Source organism: Pleuronectes platessa, chromosome 8, assembly GCF_947347685.1.
Source record: "Pleuronectes platessa chromosome 8, fPlePla1.1, whole genome shotgun sequence".
NCBI lineage: Eukaryota > Metazoa > Chordata > Actinopteri > Pleuronectiformes > Pleuronectidae > Pleuronectes > Pleuronectes platessa.
The window spans coordinates 20,587,491-20,604,676 of NC_070633.1; the positions used below are offsets into that span (position 1 = coordinate 20,587,491).

Sequence of the window (17,186 nt, forward strand, 5' to 3'; positions counted from 1 at the left end):
TCGTAGCAATGTCAGTATTTTATATGATTTCTGAACTACAATACAAGCCGATAGTTTAAGGATTTAAAGCCCACCCTTTACCTGAAACAAGAAATTAAAGTTCCTTAATGGTGACAATCTTTAAGTAGCATCTTTTCACACACACACTCGCTCTGTACAGTATATGTACACACAGTTTTTTTCATTTTTACAATATAAGTAATGAATGAAAAAAAAGTTTAGACATTTAGAAACATAATAAAAAAAGAAAAAATCAAAAATACAGGGCGAACACTTCATCTTCTGTTAAAACCCACCAAAACAAACTGCTCACTATGAGAAAAAGAGATCATTGGAACCCACACTGATTTTCAAGGCTCCACTCCAAATATTACTGGTCAACAGTGAAGACAAAAACACATATATACTTTAAAAAAAGGAAAAGAATAGCAATGTAGGTTTAAAGCACAAAAGAGGACGGGCTCTGCTCTTCAGGTCTCTATAATAAGTGATGGTTTCATTCAGGTCCATTGAGACCGCTCTATCACACAGGCAGCACCGAGGAGGCGAGTGCTGCGACACCAAGGAGTCAGTCTTTCCCTCAGTCCTCTAGTCCACCTTGACCACACTGTAGATCTTATTTACAAACCAGAAGCAGGCAAAGAAGCCAATTGTACCTGAAAAGAAAAGGAGAAAGGTTACAGGAATGATCTGAGAAATGTGATTACAAATTATAAAAATAATAAAAAGCATAAAAAACCAGCCCCATGAAAGTACTTTAGGAGCATGAGCACAAAAGTGTGAATCTGTACAACCGGTTTGCTGTCAGACCAAAACCACATTCCAACCACTCTGAAAAAACACAACTTTAAAAATAACTTTTCACAGGGAGTGCCAATCTGCACGCCTTGAAATCACCCCCGCCCTTCACTTTGTCAGAGACAGAGGGAGCGAGAGAGCACGTTTCCCTGAGCTCCACCAACGTTGAGAAGCCAGATTGGTCAAAATCCTGGATCAATTCATCCGGGCATTAAAGTCCAATCTGACTGCTCAATGGGGGCAACGCAGCCCAATCCGGATGAAGTTGTGATTAAAGTTGGAATGAGGTATAAGAAACAAACTTAATAAAAAAAAAAAAAAATTAAAATGGGAAGTGAGAGAGGATTATTTAGATCAAAACTGGAACCAAGGAAGGGAAGTGATAGTCTTTTCCTTGAATCCTTGGATTACTTCTTGGTGATAATCTTTTGACATCTCGTTCCCTTGCTACTTACGGCTCTGACTTAAGATAGTGTCAAACTTTGTAGCAGCGACACGTGGGGACTACGGGCTAACTGTTATCTGGCCTAATGACGGTATAACACCATAAAGTATGTCATCGTCTGACATCTCGGTGAGCCTTATATTTTCTGGGTGGCATAAAGACCAGGCGTGTGTTTGCCAGTTATCTAGTCCTGTATATTATCCTCTTTCGGCACATCCCTCGTCTCGGCTGAGTGGGAGTGCATGAGAGTCGGACGGGGTCGCACCAGAGAGTGCCGTTACCATGTCAACATGCGTCAATCTTGGGATCTTTTAACATGGAGACGAGCCCGGTAACAACGTTCTGCTCATTGTAGCTCCGTGATAATAATGCACGTGGTACATAGATCTGCACAAGCCGAGTCACTTAGCTTGATTTCAGGTGCAAGCAGAGGAAATGTGTCTATAGAGCGATGATCAGGAATCCTGAATGTTTATAGGCTTATTATTATCCATGGCAACTAGTGATTGTGGTGCCTGTATCCTTTGATGTTCAGAACCCCCCACAGAACCAGGCTCTAGCTTGTCAAACAGCAGGCGACAGAAGAACTGACCCAAATAATTCTGCAAAAAAACTAGATCTGACCATCAGGGACTTTTATCATTCTAGTCTCATTTCCTAAAGTCCCAGAGATTTTCATTCAACTACAAAAGGACTTGAGAATGAGAGTTTAAATGGGACCTTTGCAAATAAATGCTCTTGGCTTCATCTGACACGGTGCTTCTATTCTGCCAGTTTAGAAATGAGATGGCAGAGGCTTCTATTTGTCTAAAGGACAAGCAAACAAATGTTGCTAATAGGGTGCAATTCCTCCTGCTCAAATGCTCACAGGAACAGGATGGAGTTAGTGTACATCCTATTGTGTTTGTAAAGTGTACATTACGTGCACTTTACAAACACAATTAATGACAAACTATACACCCCTGTCTGCCTCTGACACATGGAGCTTTCAGACATGCACTGAAGTCTGGATCATTTTTTAAATTACTCTAGAGCTGCTGAATGTGAAAACGTAAAATTCTGTTTCTTTGAACATTTTCTGGAACTTTTCCTGCCAGCTCCCTAGTAAAATTCACGATCCAGGGAGCATGTCAATAAGGTTTTTAAACACACAAAAGACTCGAAACTGGAAGAATACTAATATTTAGGGACGAACAAAAAGGTGCCATGCACTTATAAAAATATGACAAAGATTCTTATGGCAATAAGGACTTAAGGATTTAAAAAGCTGCTAAATCTTCTCTGGCGGTCATGTGAGAAAATGTCTATGCAGTACGACACGGAGCTTCTGCACAGGTCAGAGAAAATAACAATAAAACTAAATACATTTTTCAACAAAGGGATATAGTGTATGTGGAGGGTTATTTGTAATTTTTATATAAAACTGAGCTCACAAGTAGAAGCAACCGATCACAACATGATATCCAGGTATCATTGCATTGTGTCAACACAAGTAAAGCTCACTGAACCCAAGGCCTCACCTGTGAAGAGGAAGAAGATGAGGACCATAATCATAGTGTATCCAAAGTAGAGGAAGGTGCTGGCCGCCCCTACGATTTGTAGCTTTGAGAAGAAGTAATGCACAGCATAGATGAACAGATAGACTGCTGTGAAGCCGCTGGTCAGGAAGGAGCGCCACCACCAGTGGTAGTCCTGGAAACACATGGCAAAATAGGACAGGTTAGGATTTAGCATATGAGGATGTTCCAATTTAAATATGGACCAGATGAGTTTTCCATTTCAATTGTGTGTCCCTGTGTAAACGGACATATATTTAGCAAAGAACAGGAGAAACATGAACAAAGAACCAACATCATAGTATTTTAAATCCCTGTATTTTCTCCCTGTAAAATGTTTGAGGACTCATCCTGCACTCAGGGGCTGTTACTAATTTTGAGTCTGGAGAGAATGCACTGCAGGCTTCAGATCTAGGCTAAAAAAAAGATATGGCCTCACTCCAAATCAAAGGATTTGATCATGGTCGTCGTCTTCAGTTAAATACTCAGGCTTAGGCGGTGGCGAGAAGTCCTCAGCAACAAAAGGCATGTTTTTGTCACGACTCTCCATGTTAAGCTGTGAGCTACTGTTAAGTCTTGTGTGGGGGTGTAAAGCACGTTCAGCACTACGGCTGTAGCCCCATAGCTTCATCTTTTACTGCAACCAGCTAAATATACTGATAAATTGGTGCTCTGACATCTGTTTCACTAGATTTGTAACAATGAGTTAATAACTCAGATTAATATAATTCCATTTTCTAAAAATGCTCGATAAAGAAAACAACATTCTCTGTATAGTTACGTACCTCGGCACATAGATGGAAGTAGCAGAGAAGAATTGTGGCCTCGGAGCAGGTGATGAGCAGAATAATGAAAACCAGGAACAGGAACCCAAACATGTAGTACATCTGATGAGACCTAAAACACAAACAACCACTTTAAGCTACACAAGACTTCCCGACAGTCCTGAAAAAACGGATTCCTGTCTTCTTACCAAATGCTGTTGAGGATGAAGAAGAGCTGGATGAAGATGCAGCCAAAGGGCAGGATCCCGCCCATTACTATTCCAGGAATTGGTTTGGTAAAGAATGACTGCTCAGGAATTTGACGGGGGATCTGGTTTGTTCGCACTGGCTGCTCAATTGCCTGCACAGGTGCGAAAAGAGAGATTGAATAATTATGATTCAAGCATGTGTACAAGTTTCATCTACAAGCAGTCAGTCCAAGCAGGAGCGATTAATAAATCAGGAGGCCAAACTCACAGTTTTCTTGAATCCAAAGTAGGCACCAACAAAGGTGAGGGGCACAGAGATACCAAACCACAGGGCCAAAATAGCCACCAGAGTGCCAAAGGGGATTGCCGCTGAGGAACCCTCCCACCAAAGGATCAGGTTCATCAGGAAGAAGTCTGCAAACACAATGCTAGCAGCAGAGAGGATGATAAAAGGACAATGACAAAAAAGAAAGTTAATACATGCGAGAGGGATATTTGCAGTGTGCAAGGCATGACAGGGCTTATGTAGGGCAGTGTGTCTCATTCCAGCACTCAAGGACAGATAAGATCCAGAAAACAATGGATAAAAGAACATAAGCTGAGCAAGCGAACATACCCTGGGCACAAGAGTGCTGTCAGCAAGACGTTTGTCTTCCACTTTTCACCTCCGAAAGCTGAGAATAAAAACAGATGGATGTGAGCGTCATGATAAGACATTGTCTGTGTTACTTGATAAGACTGGAACTAACGAATCTGTAACCGGTTTCGCTGTATTCTTACTTTTGTAAAGGCGCGCAGACACATAGCCGGCAGGGGTTCCCAGCAGAACCCAGAGGACGACACTGCACGTCATGAGAGCCCCTCTGTTGGCTGGTGACAGGAAACCCAGACAGGCCAGGACTAAAGTGGACAAACAAGGGACAGTTCTACTTTACAAACATTAAGGTGACCCGAGTCAAGTCCTTAAAATACCTTTACATGGATGATAATGTATTTCAGACTCTCAACAACATTAAATATTTTTATAGGAAATTAATAAATTGGTTTTAGAAGCTGAGCTGAGCTTTAATTTGCATAATCTTGTTCGTTTGACATGACTATTTAGGTTTACACAGGAATTTTGTTTGTATACTCAATAAACACAACACACAGACATACAGAACATTTCAAAACGGTATTTTGGTTTAGGATGGCCCAGTAACCTCTTGAATGAAAAAATTGAATGGGACAATTTCCAAACTGCTGTATATTGTTTGCTGTTCTGCAGTAGTTTCCAATTCAATATATAGTTTATGTGGTGAAACTAATTACAGCAGTAAATATTAACGAGTGTAAAACAGAACTTACAGAGTGTGATGAAGGTCATGATGAAGATCTGGGTGCCCTGCCCAAGGAACACAGACAGCAACATGCCTTTCCTGGGGGGACGGAACACATCCCCGTGCACCTGCTTCCACCCAGACTCCTCCTGTGCATCCTCCTGAGAAGGGAGCCAGTCAGCCAGAGAGGCACAGTTACAATCAAGGTCAAAGAGCTGAATACTTTACGCTTGCAAATGACAAAAGTAAAAGGTTAACCAACCACCACCTGTGAGCAAAGTAAAACGAGGTTGAGAAAAGTTCACCAAAAGCTGGAAAATCTGGTGTGAAAACTCCTCGTTCTCGTCTCGAGAGTAGCAGACCTTTTTTTCATCAAACTCTCCTGTTTCCACACCACATTTTGAATTTTATCCTAATGTGCAGATTTACTGCAATCACACACCCAAACACCCGATTCCGTTAACACAAAAAAAAGAGTTTGGTTTGAAACAGTTTTTCCATAAGCTTACATAGAGTAGAGGGTTTTTTTCCTTGGTCGTTGGAACCTTTATCAAGTCTCCCTGTGAAATGTGACAGAATATATATAATTCTAGGTGTGTGCGAGGTGGTATTAAATATTGCAGAAGTTAACCAATAACCATTTATCTCTGATAGCAATGACCAGTTAACAGTGAGTTACTGCCATGTTAAATAAACTAAGCACTTAAAATGTGAGAGTTTTATCTAAAATGCAATAAATAAATTGGGACATTGTGCCAAAAAAATGACAAGCAGGGCTACAATTCAAAGTAGCAGTAGAGTTGTTTGTTTAGGACTTCCGTGTTCATAATGACACAAGATCTTTAGACTAACATATTTGCATGGGGACAAAATGGTGTCCTACATCCGTTTTGGTTCCTTGTCAGACAAATGAATCTACAAGAAGACTACACGTGTATGTTAACACATCATCTACACATCCGGATCAGCTCCAACTGAGAGAGACCTTTACCTGGTCCACCTGGTTGTATCTGGCAATGTCCTTGTGCAGGGTTCTCAGCATGATCATGGCCACCATGCCAGACAGGAAGAGGACAATGACGAGGGAATTCATGATGCTGGAGAAAAACAAACAGGACATATCATAGTATCATACCATCAGCTGACAAGAGTGTTTCTCGGATGTACTGTGTGAAAAAAGTCGTCATACCTGAACCACTGGATGTTGGTATGAGGCATGGAGACCAGGATGTAGTCCCACCTAGAAGCCCACTTGATTGAATTGTTTTCCTGTTAAATGAAATAAATGTATTGTTAAAAGCACTGATTTGTTGTCACATTCTCTCTATTTGGTAGAAATAGTTTTGTATTAGTTACATGTAATTAGGTTCATTATAAAAGTATTATGTGGTTTGGAGGCTGACCTCAAATGAGACAGAGTAGGTGTAAACTACAGAGACATCCTCAGATAACTCCATAGGAACCTCCATCGGGGTGGTTCCTTCACAGCTTGGGGATGCCTCATCTGCTTGTTTGATGCTGTTGCAGACAAAACACACAAAAATGTTCCGGTCACATTATTAATGAGGCTGGTATTATGTTAAAATGGTGGGTTCTCATCCACCGGCTACGTGTTGAGGAAGATTAGACATAAAGCAAATCAATTGTATCTATTGCCAAACAATATTTACCTCTTTGGCTCCAGAGTGGCAGTGACCAGCCGAGCGCCTCTCCATCCCTCGGCTTCTCCACTGTGGTACGTGAGCTTTATGTCCACATGGTTGAAGACATAAAATGTGTTCTTCTTGTGGAAATCCGACTGGAAAAAAAATGTATGGTACTCAGATTTGTAAAACAAACGTATGCGAGTTGTCGTTTCTTCTATATTGAAATTATTCAATTAGAGCAATTTAAAAAAAAAAAGACTTTCAACCTTACAGCAATATTATGATTAATGATTATTTAAGCTAGATAGAGAGAAGTTAAATTACGCCATCATCCTTGGACACCCGTGGCAACTATGAAGATCTCACAAAACTCAGTATATCAGAATGAGTACCACTTCAAATGCAAGTGACCACTACGGGGAGAACTTAACATATAAAGGGAAGCACAAACACGAAAATCAAAGACAAAGATAAAATCAGGACTCACATTAATGACACAAGCATCTTTGGGTTTGCCATCTGCCGTGACAAGGCAGCCAATGGGGAACCCTGGGTTGCAGTACTTCTGACCGTCTTCCACATCATAGCACCAAGTCACCGGCATGTTGTCGATGATCCTGAGGGAATAATTGGTCAATCTCAGCAAGCCTCTATTTATTTGCCGAAAGCTTTTCTTTACTGCGGCCATCCATATCACTGACAAAACTTCTATACTAGGAGTGCTGTAATCCCAAGTATTTCATTGTAGTACAGTGCTGTGAATAATTTACTAACCAGTGGTGCTGGTAGTTCAACTGCATTCCCATCTTGAGAAAATCCAGTTTGGTTGCATCCTCCTGGGAGGCTTTGCTGTATTTCTTTGTGCACACTGCTTTGCATTTAACCTCTTCATTGAAGTTGAACTGGAAAAGGAAGATCATTCACATTGCATCAAGAGAAAACATGTAAAAAAAATAGGCTTGGGATTAGGGATGGACAAAAATTTTGACATACAGTCGTCCTGACTCCTAAAATATGATGATCTATATGCTTGCGCCAAATATCAAGATTTTTATTGTGTATTTATGTTTCTATATATCAGTCAATTACTTTTGAAGACTGAAAAAGTTTTGCTAAAGAACTGCTCTGCTTTCTGGACGTTTGCATGTGTATGTTCATTTCACATTTGAATGATGAACACCTTTAGGGAGAATCTTCTTCAGCTAGACAGATCTCATGATGTATGATGTATTATGTGGGCCATGTATCGTGTCTTGTAATGTATCATGTCACCCAACGATTCCCATCTCTATTTATATTTTTAAAATAAATAAAAATGGATAGGCAGAGCTGCTCCCTTGTGATCAGATCTCTCAGGGCAAATGCTGAAACCAGCTCTGACCAGACCCTTGGATTGTGTGGTAACACACCTTGTAGGGCGAAGACTCGATTCGTTCTCCAAACAGCACCTGCCCAAGGTTCTCCGAAGGCCTCTTCTCCTTTACATCTTTGCAAAAGTCGAACCTTTAAGTAAATTCACAGATTGTTGCAGAGAATGAGAAAATGATAACGAGATGGGAAATGTGTTCGTGTGACCAGCCATGGCACAAATAGCATCAAGCAGAATCCAGATAATACTTACACATCATACTCGTAAGGCAGGACCGACTCCACCGAGTCCAGGCGATTGACAAACAGCTGAATCAATGTCTGCAAAGAAGCAAAGAGTTTGTCTTACATGCTCAGCATTTGGGTGGGATGAGCCCTGAGCTACGAGTTAATCGGCTAAAAGCTAACTCTGTTGAAATCTGTACTAGTGTGGTGACAAGTTAATACTAGAAAGGTGAACGCCCCACAGCCGAAACAGAAAGCTCATTTACTGCCTCAGCAAAGACAGATCTAAGCGACGCTGCGATGCATGGGAACACTCATGCTAGTGTTCCCGGTAATAGCCGGGGCCTACGGGGAGCACTGGTTTGCTAGCAAGATCCAGGAAGTGCATTCCATACGAAGACGCACATTCAACCGTTAGCACTAATACAACAAAAAAAAAAAACTCCACCACATCAGATAGTGACTGTTATTGCTCCTCTGAAGGGACCTTACCTGGCAATCTTCGCCACCGTTGTCCTTCTCACAGAAACTCACTGGGGCCAAACCCGGAAGATAGAACGCCGAGCACGAAGAGAACTGCGAGAACAGCAAACAAACCAGCGCCAAACCTCCGTGTATCCGCATCTCCATGTTTGCCGGCGGTTCTTCGACGCTCTGTTTGCGGTGGTGGGTGCAGAGAGGCTTCAATCTACTCGGGGGAGGCGGGCTGCTGCTCGCTGTTCTCGGCTAACAGGCTGTTTGTGCTCGCGACGCAGAAACTGCGCTGACCTGACAACGTTGATGACGTTCGCCTCCGACCCAGCCACGGCATCAGCCCCGGAACCGAAACATCTCATCCTTCAACATAAAAGCACGCACTAAAATAACGACTTTAGTATTCTGTATTCCTCACATGCATACCCGGTGCTATGAATGCATTAACTAGTTGACTGTAGATTTTGCTCGTAATATAGATATAAGCACTATTCTTACTCATTAACTCATCAAACTGTGCGACCATGTACTGGCAGTACTTTTACTTTGAAGGTTGGGAAATCGGATGTCACATGGGACGTATTTAACGTCGTGGAAGTAACAGTGACGTTGCTTATCGATGTCTGATCAGTAATACCAAATTAGCATTCAAATTAGAAAACATTGTTAAAATAAAAGCTGGTTAGTTACTGTGGATGTTGGGCGAAATATTACATCTATGAGGAAGCAAAACAGTAAAAGAAGCATGTAACTAACCTTATATAACCGAGCAAAACTTTGTCAAAGGCTGCTTTACAAAACTAGAAAAACTGGAATGGGCACATTAACTTGCTTGTAACGACAAATTAAAACCAGTTTTTTGAACCCATATAGTGACTGGAGCCTTTGCACGTCCCCGTTTTGTTATTGCAAACTTCATAGATGCAAGCGAACTGTGTTATAATTCAAAGAAAGTCTATTATTTGATGTTTATTTACCACAGGAGTGGATTTTCCCCTTCAGAAATCAACAAAAATATGCTTTGTGTAGCAGGTGTGCTCAAGCTCTAATCCTGTGGTACAAAAGTGGTTTAGTGTAAGATAGTGGTTTAGTGTAAGTAATACTGGCGGACACTTGAAAAGCTAGTTTGGGACCTTCATAGCCTATAATTACAACCCCCGGTCCCCCCCAGGGGAAATTGTAAATGAAAGGATGCCGGAGTCTGACAGGTAGTGATTGTAAAAATAGAAGATTTGTCAGTGCAACCTTTAAAGAAGTACTTTCAGTTTACAGGCCTTATGAGGATGAATAAGGGCTAAAGAATCTGGCCCGGAGAAATTAGGCACTAACTTACACCTGGCTGAACAGGTCAATGCAGTCTTTTTTCTTGAAAAAATCACTTGACATAAAAACACAAACTTAAAGTTGCCACCAACTCACCTCAGTCACTTTACTTGAGTGTTGTTCTGCATAATGTTTGAGGTCTTAATCAACTGCAGAAGGGTAACTATAAATAATCTCGATACTGATCTCCAATTTGAGCTGAAGATATGAAGCCTACTTAGAAGGCATGAATTTGCACCATCGCAAGTAGTTTGGAGCTGGAATGTGGATACAGGAATCCTCCACTGCACATAGGCAATGAGGATTATTAAAATAATACAGAAGCTGACTGGGCACCTCCTGCGCAGAACACGATATCAGCTGACTAGACTTGATAATGTCCCCTCAAGTGACATAAATACATTCAAAACTCTAGTGTGGCACACAGTAGAGTGCCTACCTCCACCATGGCCCAAGCCCCATCAAATTGTTCACACTCAGATATCCGTCTACTAGGCAAAAAGCATGCAACGCTTCATATAAATATATATTATGTTATATTATATACTATATATACTGTACTATTTTTTATATACTGTCTAACAATAACATTACCATCATATCATCAGTACTATTACCATCATCTGCCACTGCACCGTATCTACCTATTTATCTTGTGTGTCTGTTTTTTATTCTTTCTACCTCAATATTTTTTATTTTATTCTATTGTATTGTATTTTGTTGTATTCAAATGTAACGGCTGCTATGACGACTTAATTTCCCTTCGGGGATGAATAAAGTAATCTATCTATCTATCTATCTATCTATCTAATGCATGTGCTCGGGCCCGCTCAGTGCTGCTTTGCAGTCCTGGAAATTTTAGAAATTGTATTTTATAGTTGGTAATTTCAAGGATTGTGCGATCCGGTTATTATAATTTTCTTTTTCAGGGAAATTAATTGGCTTTTTGTTTTTATTCATTTTTTTATTGTTTTTAATTTAATTTAAAGAAAATATTTATCTCCTGCGCAGAAGTGGAATGTGCCCCCCTGTGCAAATTATTAAAATATATATATATATATATATATATATATATATATATATATATAAAATTAAATTAAAAAAAAGTCCATTTCTGCGCAGGAGGAGTGCAGTTCGCAGGATTAATTTAATATAATTTAATATATAATTTTTTTTTATATAATTTTTTTTTTTTACAATTTGTTCTCCTTGCCCACAAAAATATGTAATCATATGATATAATGATACAGTTTAATTTATAATTTAATTTGTATTAAATTATTATTATATTATTATTATTAATATTGTATCTAATTTCATTTGTGCATAATGTGCCTTGTTCTTTGGTATCATTTGTGATGACGTCAATGTCTTGATATTTGACCGATTCAAATTTTACTGGTAAAGAAATAATCCTGATCTGGATTTTGGTCTGCAGGTGGCGGTGTCGTGCCGCGGAGCTCCTGGTCAGCCGGGAATATAGCGGGAGAAGCAGAAGGAGACGGAGGGCGGAGTGGGAGAAATCGTTGTGAAGCTTCAGAGTCTCGGTGCTGATCAACTTGTAGGCCTCCGCCTGTAACGCTGACTTACTCCATTTAATCTACTCTGTAGTTTTATCGTAGATGTCGTAGAATTCGCGTGCTGGTGTGTGTAAAGCTCAGCGCGGTCGCTAGTAGCCGGGTCGCTCCTTAGCCAGCGTTAGCCAAGTAACCAGCTGCAGGCGCTTTATCGCCATTTTGCGCAATCAACAGCCCGAGATTTTCGCCCGCAGCTAGGTAAGAAGCCCAGAAATAAACCCAGGAACCGAACTTTTTAGCTGACGCTCCTTATCGCAGTAACGTTACACGATCAATTGTGTGTGGCAGGTGGTTGATCGTGCAGCATGGCGGAGGCAGACCGACCGGGGAAGCTCTTCATCGGGGGACTGAACACGGAGACCACCGAGAAGGCCCTGGACCAGTACTTCAGCAAATATGGCAGGATTGTCGAAGGTGTGTGTGGAGCAATTGTTGGCCATTTTAACACTCACCCCAACACGCAACTCGGTTTATGGTTTATTCCAAGATACAGTTTTTGCCGATGCCATTATCCGACTTCAAAACTCTAACAGATGTTCGTGCACTTACTTGAATGTAACTAACGGCACCAGATGTCTACACGAGTGCATTTTAGTTTGGTCTTTTCTCGCAATGAGATAAATATTATTAACATTTTATTTGTTTGTATTTTGAATATCAGATGTGTGCACCGTCGGATGTTTTTGGACCTTTTACCTTAGTCCCCATTTTATCTTATTTACTTTAAATTTAATCCTAGCCTTGAAGGAGGAACTACGAAAACTTTTAGTAAACAAAGTAAGCAGTAAGATTAACCTTGACAGCAATCTTTTAGATTAACAGTTAGTAAATTGAGGCTAGAAATAAGTTAAATTGTTGTAAAATAGTAATCGTTTGTAAATGATGTAATCAGCCTAAATACAAAGTACAAGCTCTCACTTGTTATCTCTTTATTTCAGTTATTTTGATGAAGGACCGTGAAACAAACAAGTCAAGAGGATTTGCTTTTGTTACTTTTGAAAGTCCGTCTGATGCAAAGGATGCAGCACGCGAGATGAATGGAAAGGTAACTACTGTCATCAATCAGCCGCACCCCCCTTAGAAATCTGCTTCGAATTGTGATTGAAATTGTAATTCTTCTACCACAGTCTCTCGACGGCAAGCCTATTAAAGTTGAGCAGGCTACAAAGCCTCAGTTTGAGAGTGGAGGCAGGCGAGGACCTCCACCCATGTACTCCCGCAGTCGCCCCCCCAGAGGAGCCCGTGGTTCCAGGGGAGGTATTGATGGAATGAGGAGCCCACCTTCCAGAGGTATGTATTTATTTAGCAAACAAATTGTAAAACGACAATTTTATACCATTTTACTTTTGGAGCTTAGTGTGTTAATATCTGTATCTCTTGTCTGTGTGCAGACTACTATGATAATTCAGGGAATGGAGAACCCTTCTTCAAAGGGATGTCATCCAGAGGCCCCCCTCCTATGAAGAGAGGACCCCCAGAACGTAATGGAGGCCCCCCACCAAAGAGGTCTGCCCCGTCTGGTCCTTTGAGCAGACGTAAGTATTGGTACTATGCTGACTGGAAACCCAGTGGTTCACAGATTTGATCACTTGCCTTGTTCTCCGGAAAGTACCTTGATCTGCTTCTTGAATCTTAGATTATTTTTCTTAATTAACAAGCTTTTGTGGTCTTTGCTTTCTAGCATCCATGTCAAGGGACAGGGATCCATATGGTCCACCCCCTCCTCGCAGAGACTCCATGATGTCCAGGAGGGACGATTATCCATCACCACGAGATGACAATTACAACTCAAAGGACAGGTAAAACATTTCGTCTTTAGTTACATTACACAATTTTGTGATACTGTGAAAAGGTTTTTGCATTTTATTAGATCAAACTTGAGCATTTGTGCTTGTGTTTGAAACCTGTTCAAAAAACTAAATAGCTAGTTACTTACTTTTATGATCATGGGTAAAATAATCAACAGAAATTTGGCTCCCAAGTGAAATATCAAAGACGGCGGTTACAGCTCTGCAGTTAATTGCACTATTTTTTTTCAGCTACTCCAGCCGGGATTATAATTCCAGAGAGTCCAGGGATTATGGAGCTCCCCCCAGAGATTATTCATACAGAGAATACACAAACTCCAGTTCCCGAGATGACTATGGCTCAATGTCAAGAGGATACAGGTACTTGAATAAGTTGATGCAAATGATTTTAAGATTGAATCATCACATTTGGTCATCAAATGACACTTGTTTGTATTGTGTAGCGATCGCGATGGTTATGGCGGAGGCCGCGAAAGCAGAAGCTACATGGACCGTCCGAGTGGTGGCTCCTACCGGGATTCATACGATGGTTATGGTAAGATACGACTCCATGAATGTAATGACCACTGTGGCACAAAGAAAAGCTGCACAAATACCCAAGCAAATCGTAGCATTGACTACCACACTCTCCAGTCAGAAGAAGCTGCAGTTTTTCCCCGCCCCAGAGGAAGTGACTTATCAGGCAGCCTCTTAACTTTTTTCTCTTCCCTCTTCTGCATCCTTGACCTGCAATCCGAGCTGCATATGTCCGCGCTATTAGAAGCCTATAGCCATTGGCATCTCAAATTCAAAACAAAATTCTATCCCAAAGCTGTTTCTTCATATCTATGCCCATAGTACCGCTACAGCCATCAAGCTTTTGTGGCAATATCGTGCAGAATATCTGCAACCATAAGGAGTCTCAAAAAAAGTCCTTGGAAACATCTGTTGAGCTCTCAGTATGTGTTGCCTAGCAAAGCACTCCCTCAAGGAGTAACCTTCACAAAACCGTCAAGACAACTCTGAAAACCTCGTCCTTAACCTGCAATTCTAACTCTTGGAGCTCTAAATGGAAAAGGCTTCTCAAATCAATGGCATGCTGAAGTGGGTAACAATGCCCATTAATTCCCTGTGCTTGGATACATTACTGCTGATATCAACCAAGTCTAGCAAAACGTGATGGGACATTTAAATATGTCATCCATTCAATTTATTTTTCACAAGGTGAATTCTATTGGCGAAAAAGTGGGCACTTGGCAGTGCGAGAATATGTATAAATTAAACCTTGCCAATTACCTGACCATTGACCCTGCAGGTAACTCTCGCAGCGCCCCACCCTCAAGGGGCCCCCCACCATCCTATGGTGGGAGCAGTGGAAGCAGTCGTTATGATGACTATGGCAGCAGTACCCGGGATGGCTATGGCAGTCGTGACAGTTACCCCAGCAGTCGGAGTGAGTCGTATCAACCTAGCCGTGGTGAGCGTATGGGCAGGCAGGAGAGGGGCCCTGCTCCCCCTGTCGAGAGAGGCTACCCTCCTCGTGATACGTACAGCAGCTCAAGTCGTGGAGCGCCTCGTGGGGGCCGAGGGGGCCATCGAGCCGATAGAGGAATGGCTCGCAGCAGATACTGAACTGGACTTGGAAATCGCATTAAAGCAAACCTTGGTCGCCGTTGCACAGAAACGACGTGTTCTGGATGAAACCTGACGTGACAAACAAGCCATGTCTAAATCTGTGGATTACAAAGCTTAGCTTTAAACTCTGTCATGACTTTCCCAGTTTTTTATGTGTAAAATTACTTTTGTTTTTGTTTTTTTAGCATTTCTCTTGCTCATGTAACAGTACAGTTACCAAGTGAGTGTTAGTTTTTGTACATCAGTGCTGTTGGAATCTGCAATGCCCTATAAGTCTGGCTACTCTAATAAAGCTTTTAGTTGTACCTTGACCACTGCTCCTCCATTTTCGAAAAAAACAAACAGATCAGAGACAGTAACATGAATGTGAAGTAACAACATGAATCTCTGTAAAGCCGAGTCTCTGCTCATACTATATAAGCAGCCAAGTGACTGAAGTTCATTCTTGCCACTCATGTACCTCCAACTGGACGCTACTGTTTGTAAGGGTTAGGGAAATGTTGCTGTCAAACTGTTCCAATGTAGTTTCCTTGGAAATGGATCCATCACCCTAGAGCCATATGATGGCATGCAACGACAAAACCAAAGGCAACAACAACCAAATGCAACTCGACTGGTAGTCAACAGCTGGTAAGCAAAGCAAACCTCTTTGTTTCTCGTCTGTAACTGAGTTTCTCATTGTCCTGTATTGCAATCTCCACTCAGAAGGGTGATGTTCAAGATGCCTTTTGCTACAGTGGACAAGAGACAAAAGGAGGTCGACCGAATGAGCCTTTTTCAATGTAGTCCGTTCTCACCAGCTCAAATTGTCCAAACTGAGAAACAGCCCCAAGACAATGAAAGCCGTAACAGAAACCACACGAGCCCTCAAAACCACCTTGATTGCCTTCTCAATCGTTCACCCTCAGAAAAGTGATTGGCAACAGTTCATTTTAATCTAATGTAAAATATGTTTGTTTTATTTTTTTAAGACTTATTTTTTGCGAAAAAATGAAAGCCTTTTTTAAATCAAGAGACATATTCTCTGTATCAAAACCTGTTCCACAAGCATGCCAACTCAAACAATGGAGACCTCTGGAAGAACCTCATCGTCCTCACTGCCCAACTGGAAACGATCACTGAAGCGAAATCGAAGTCGGAACAAGGACTACATATACTTTCCGATTATTTTATGAATACATAACAAGGACATGGGCAACATGTTAATTTTCTTTTCTCATTGCAGGATGATCATCCCTCCAAGGCGACTGCCCTTGCAACGTAGCTGACTTGTGTCCCGGTGATGTTGAACCGATGAAGCCGCAGTGTGCTAGTCCAGGTATGTCAACCAGACAGATCGTGTTATAATCATTATATTGTGGTTAAGTGGCTTTTCATTGCTGTGTACATATGTTACTGGTTGTCATTGTTTCTGTGTTTCAGATGCTGCCACAGGCTTCTGTTGAGAGTGCCGCTCCGGTCCGTTCAAGTGGACCAACTTGTCGACAGTGGGGAAGATCACCGGCTGAGGATTTGCTCATATTCACAGTTTCTGGTGTTTTCAATAAAGAGTTTTCTTAAAACAAAAAAAACAAGCTTTGTTTCTTCTGTTGTCTTATCATGAAAGAATAATGAAATGAGCCGAACTTTCCACAAAGATATTTTGGATGATGGTTTAGTTATGAGCTGTTTTTTTTTTCTCATAACCTCTTGTGATAAGAGGCTTTTCTAATGGTGATGATGATTTCCTCCTGCAAATATCCACTTAAAGTATTTAGCAAGTGGGCAATGCAATAATCAAATAGCTTGGTATTGTTATCTGGAAATTAGTGCATGACCCATTTGGCACCGGAGTGGTTTTCCATGCCAATGTTATAATGGATGTCAGCAGTCTGCATGTCAGCCCCACTGATCACATATCCTGAATCACTCTCACTGTGCTATGGTGTGTTTTTCCACATCAGATATCAGGGCCCTGGTGTTGTTTGTAATATAATATGAGTGTAAATACTCTTAGTCAGCATGTGGTTCTCTGCAGAGGTAAAACTCCTGGCTATTGTTGAGGTGCCTATTTGCCAGTA

General features: G+C 41.3%; 2 protein-coding genes across 4 annotated transcripts; one reads left to right on the forward strand and one right to left on the reverse strand.

The window, feature by feature from the left end:
- LOC128445998 (transmembrane 9 superfamily member 2) lies at window positions 1-9,130 on the reverse strand. Of its 2 annotated transcripts, XM_053428937.1 has the most exons (18): window positions 8,823-9,130; window positions 8,359-8,426; window positions 8,147-8,240; window positions 7,512-7,639; window positions 7,225-7,354; window positions 6,762-6,889; window positions 6,495-6,609; window positions 6,281-6,360; window positions 6,083-6,188; window positions 5,601-5,651; window positions 5,120-5,252; window positions 4,553-4,672; window positions 4,389-4,446; window positions 4,041-4,200; window positions 3,773-3,924; window positions 3,585-3,696; window positions 2,764-2,935; window positions 1-656 (listed from the first exon to the last, which is right to left on the reverse strand). In XM_053428937.1, the coding sequence occupies exons 1-18, from the start codon at window positions 8,958-8,960 to the stop codon at window positions 589-591; spliced, it is 2,013 nt and encodes a 670-aa protein (XP_053284912.1). In that variant the 5' UTR covers window positions 8,961-9,130; the 3' UTR covers window positions 1-588. The 2 variants fall into 2 exon arrangements, with proteins under 2 accessions (XP_053284912.1, XP_053284913.1); XM_053428938.1 differs by lacking the exon at window positions 5,601-5,651.
- Window positions 9,131-11,605: 2,475 nt separating this feature from the next.
- On the forward strand, window positions 11,606-16,690 carry rbmx (RNA binding motif protein X-linked). 2 transcript variants are annotated; one of them, XR_008339558.1, is made up of 10 exons: window positions 11,606-11,902; window positions 11,993-12,118; window positions 12,643-12,749; window positions 12,832-12,994; window positions 13,096-13,239; window positions 13,386-13,503; window positions 13,744-13,872; window positions 13,956-14,047; window positions 16,352-16,444; window positions 16,549-16,690. XR_008339558.1 is itself a non-coding variant. In XM_053429222.1 (9 exons), the coding sequence occupies exons 2-9, from the start codon at window positions 12,010-12,012 to the stop codon at window positions 15,121-15,123; spliced, it is 1,179 nt and encodes a 392-aa protein (XP_053285197.1). In that variant the 5' UTR covers window positions 11,606-11,902; window positions 11,993-12,009; the 3' UTR covers window positions 15,124-15,437. The 2 variants fall into 2 exon arrangements, 1 of the variants encoding a protein (XP_053285197.1); XM_053429222.1 differs by lacking the exons at window positions 16,352-16,444; window positions 16,549-16,690 and adding an exon at window positions 14,807-15,437.
- The last annotated feature ends 496 nt before the right edge of the window (window positions 16,691-17,186 follow it).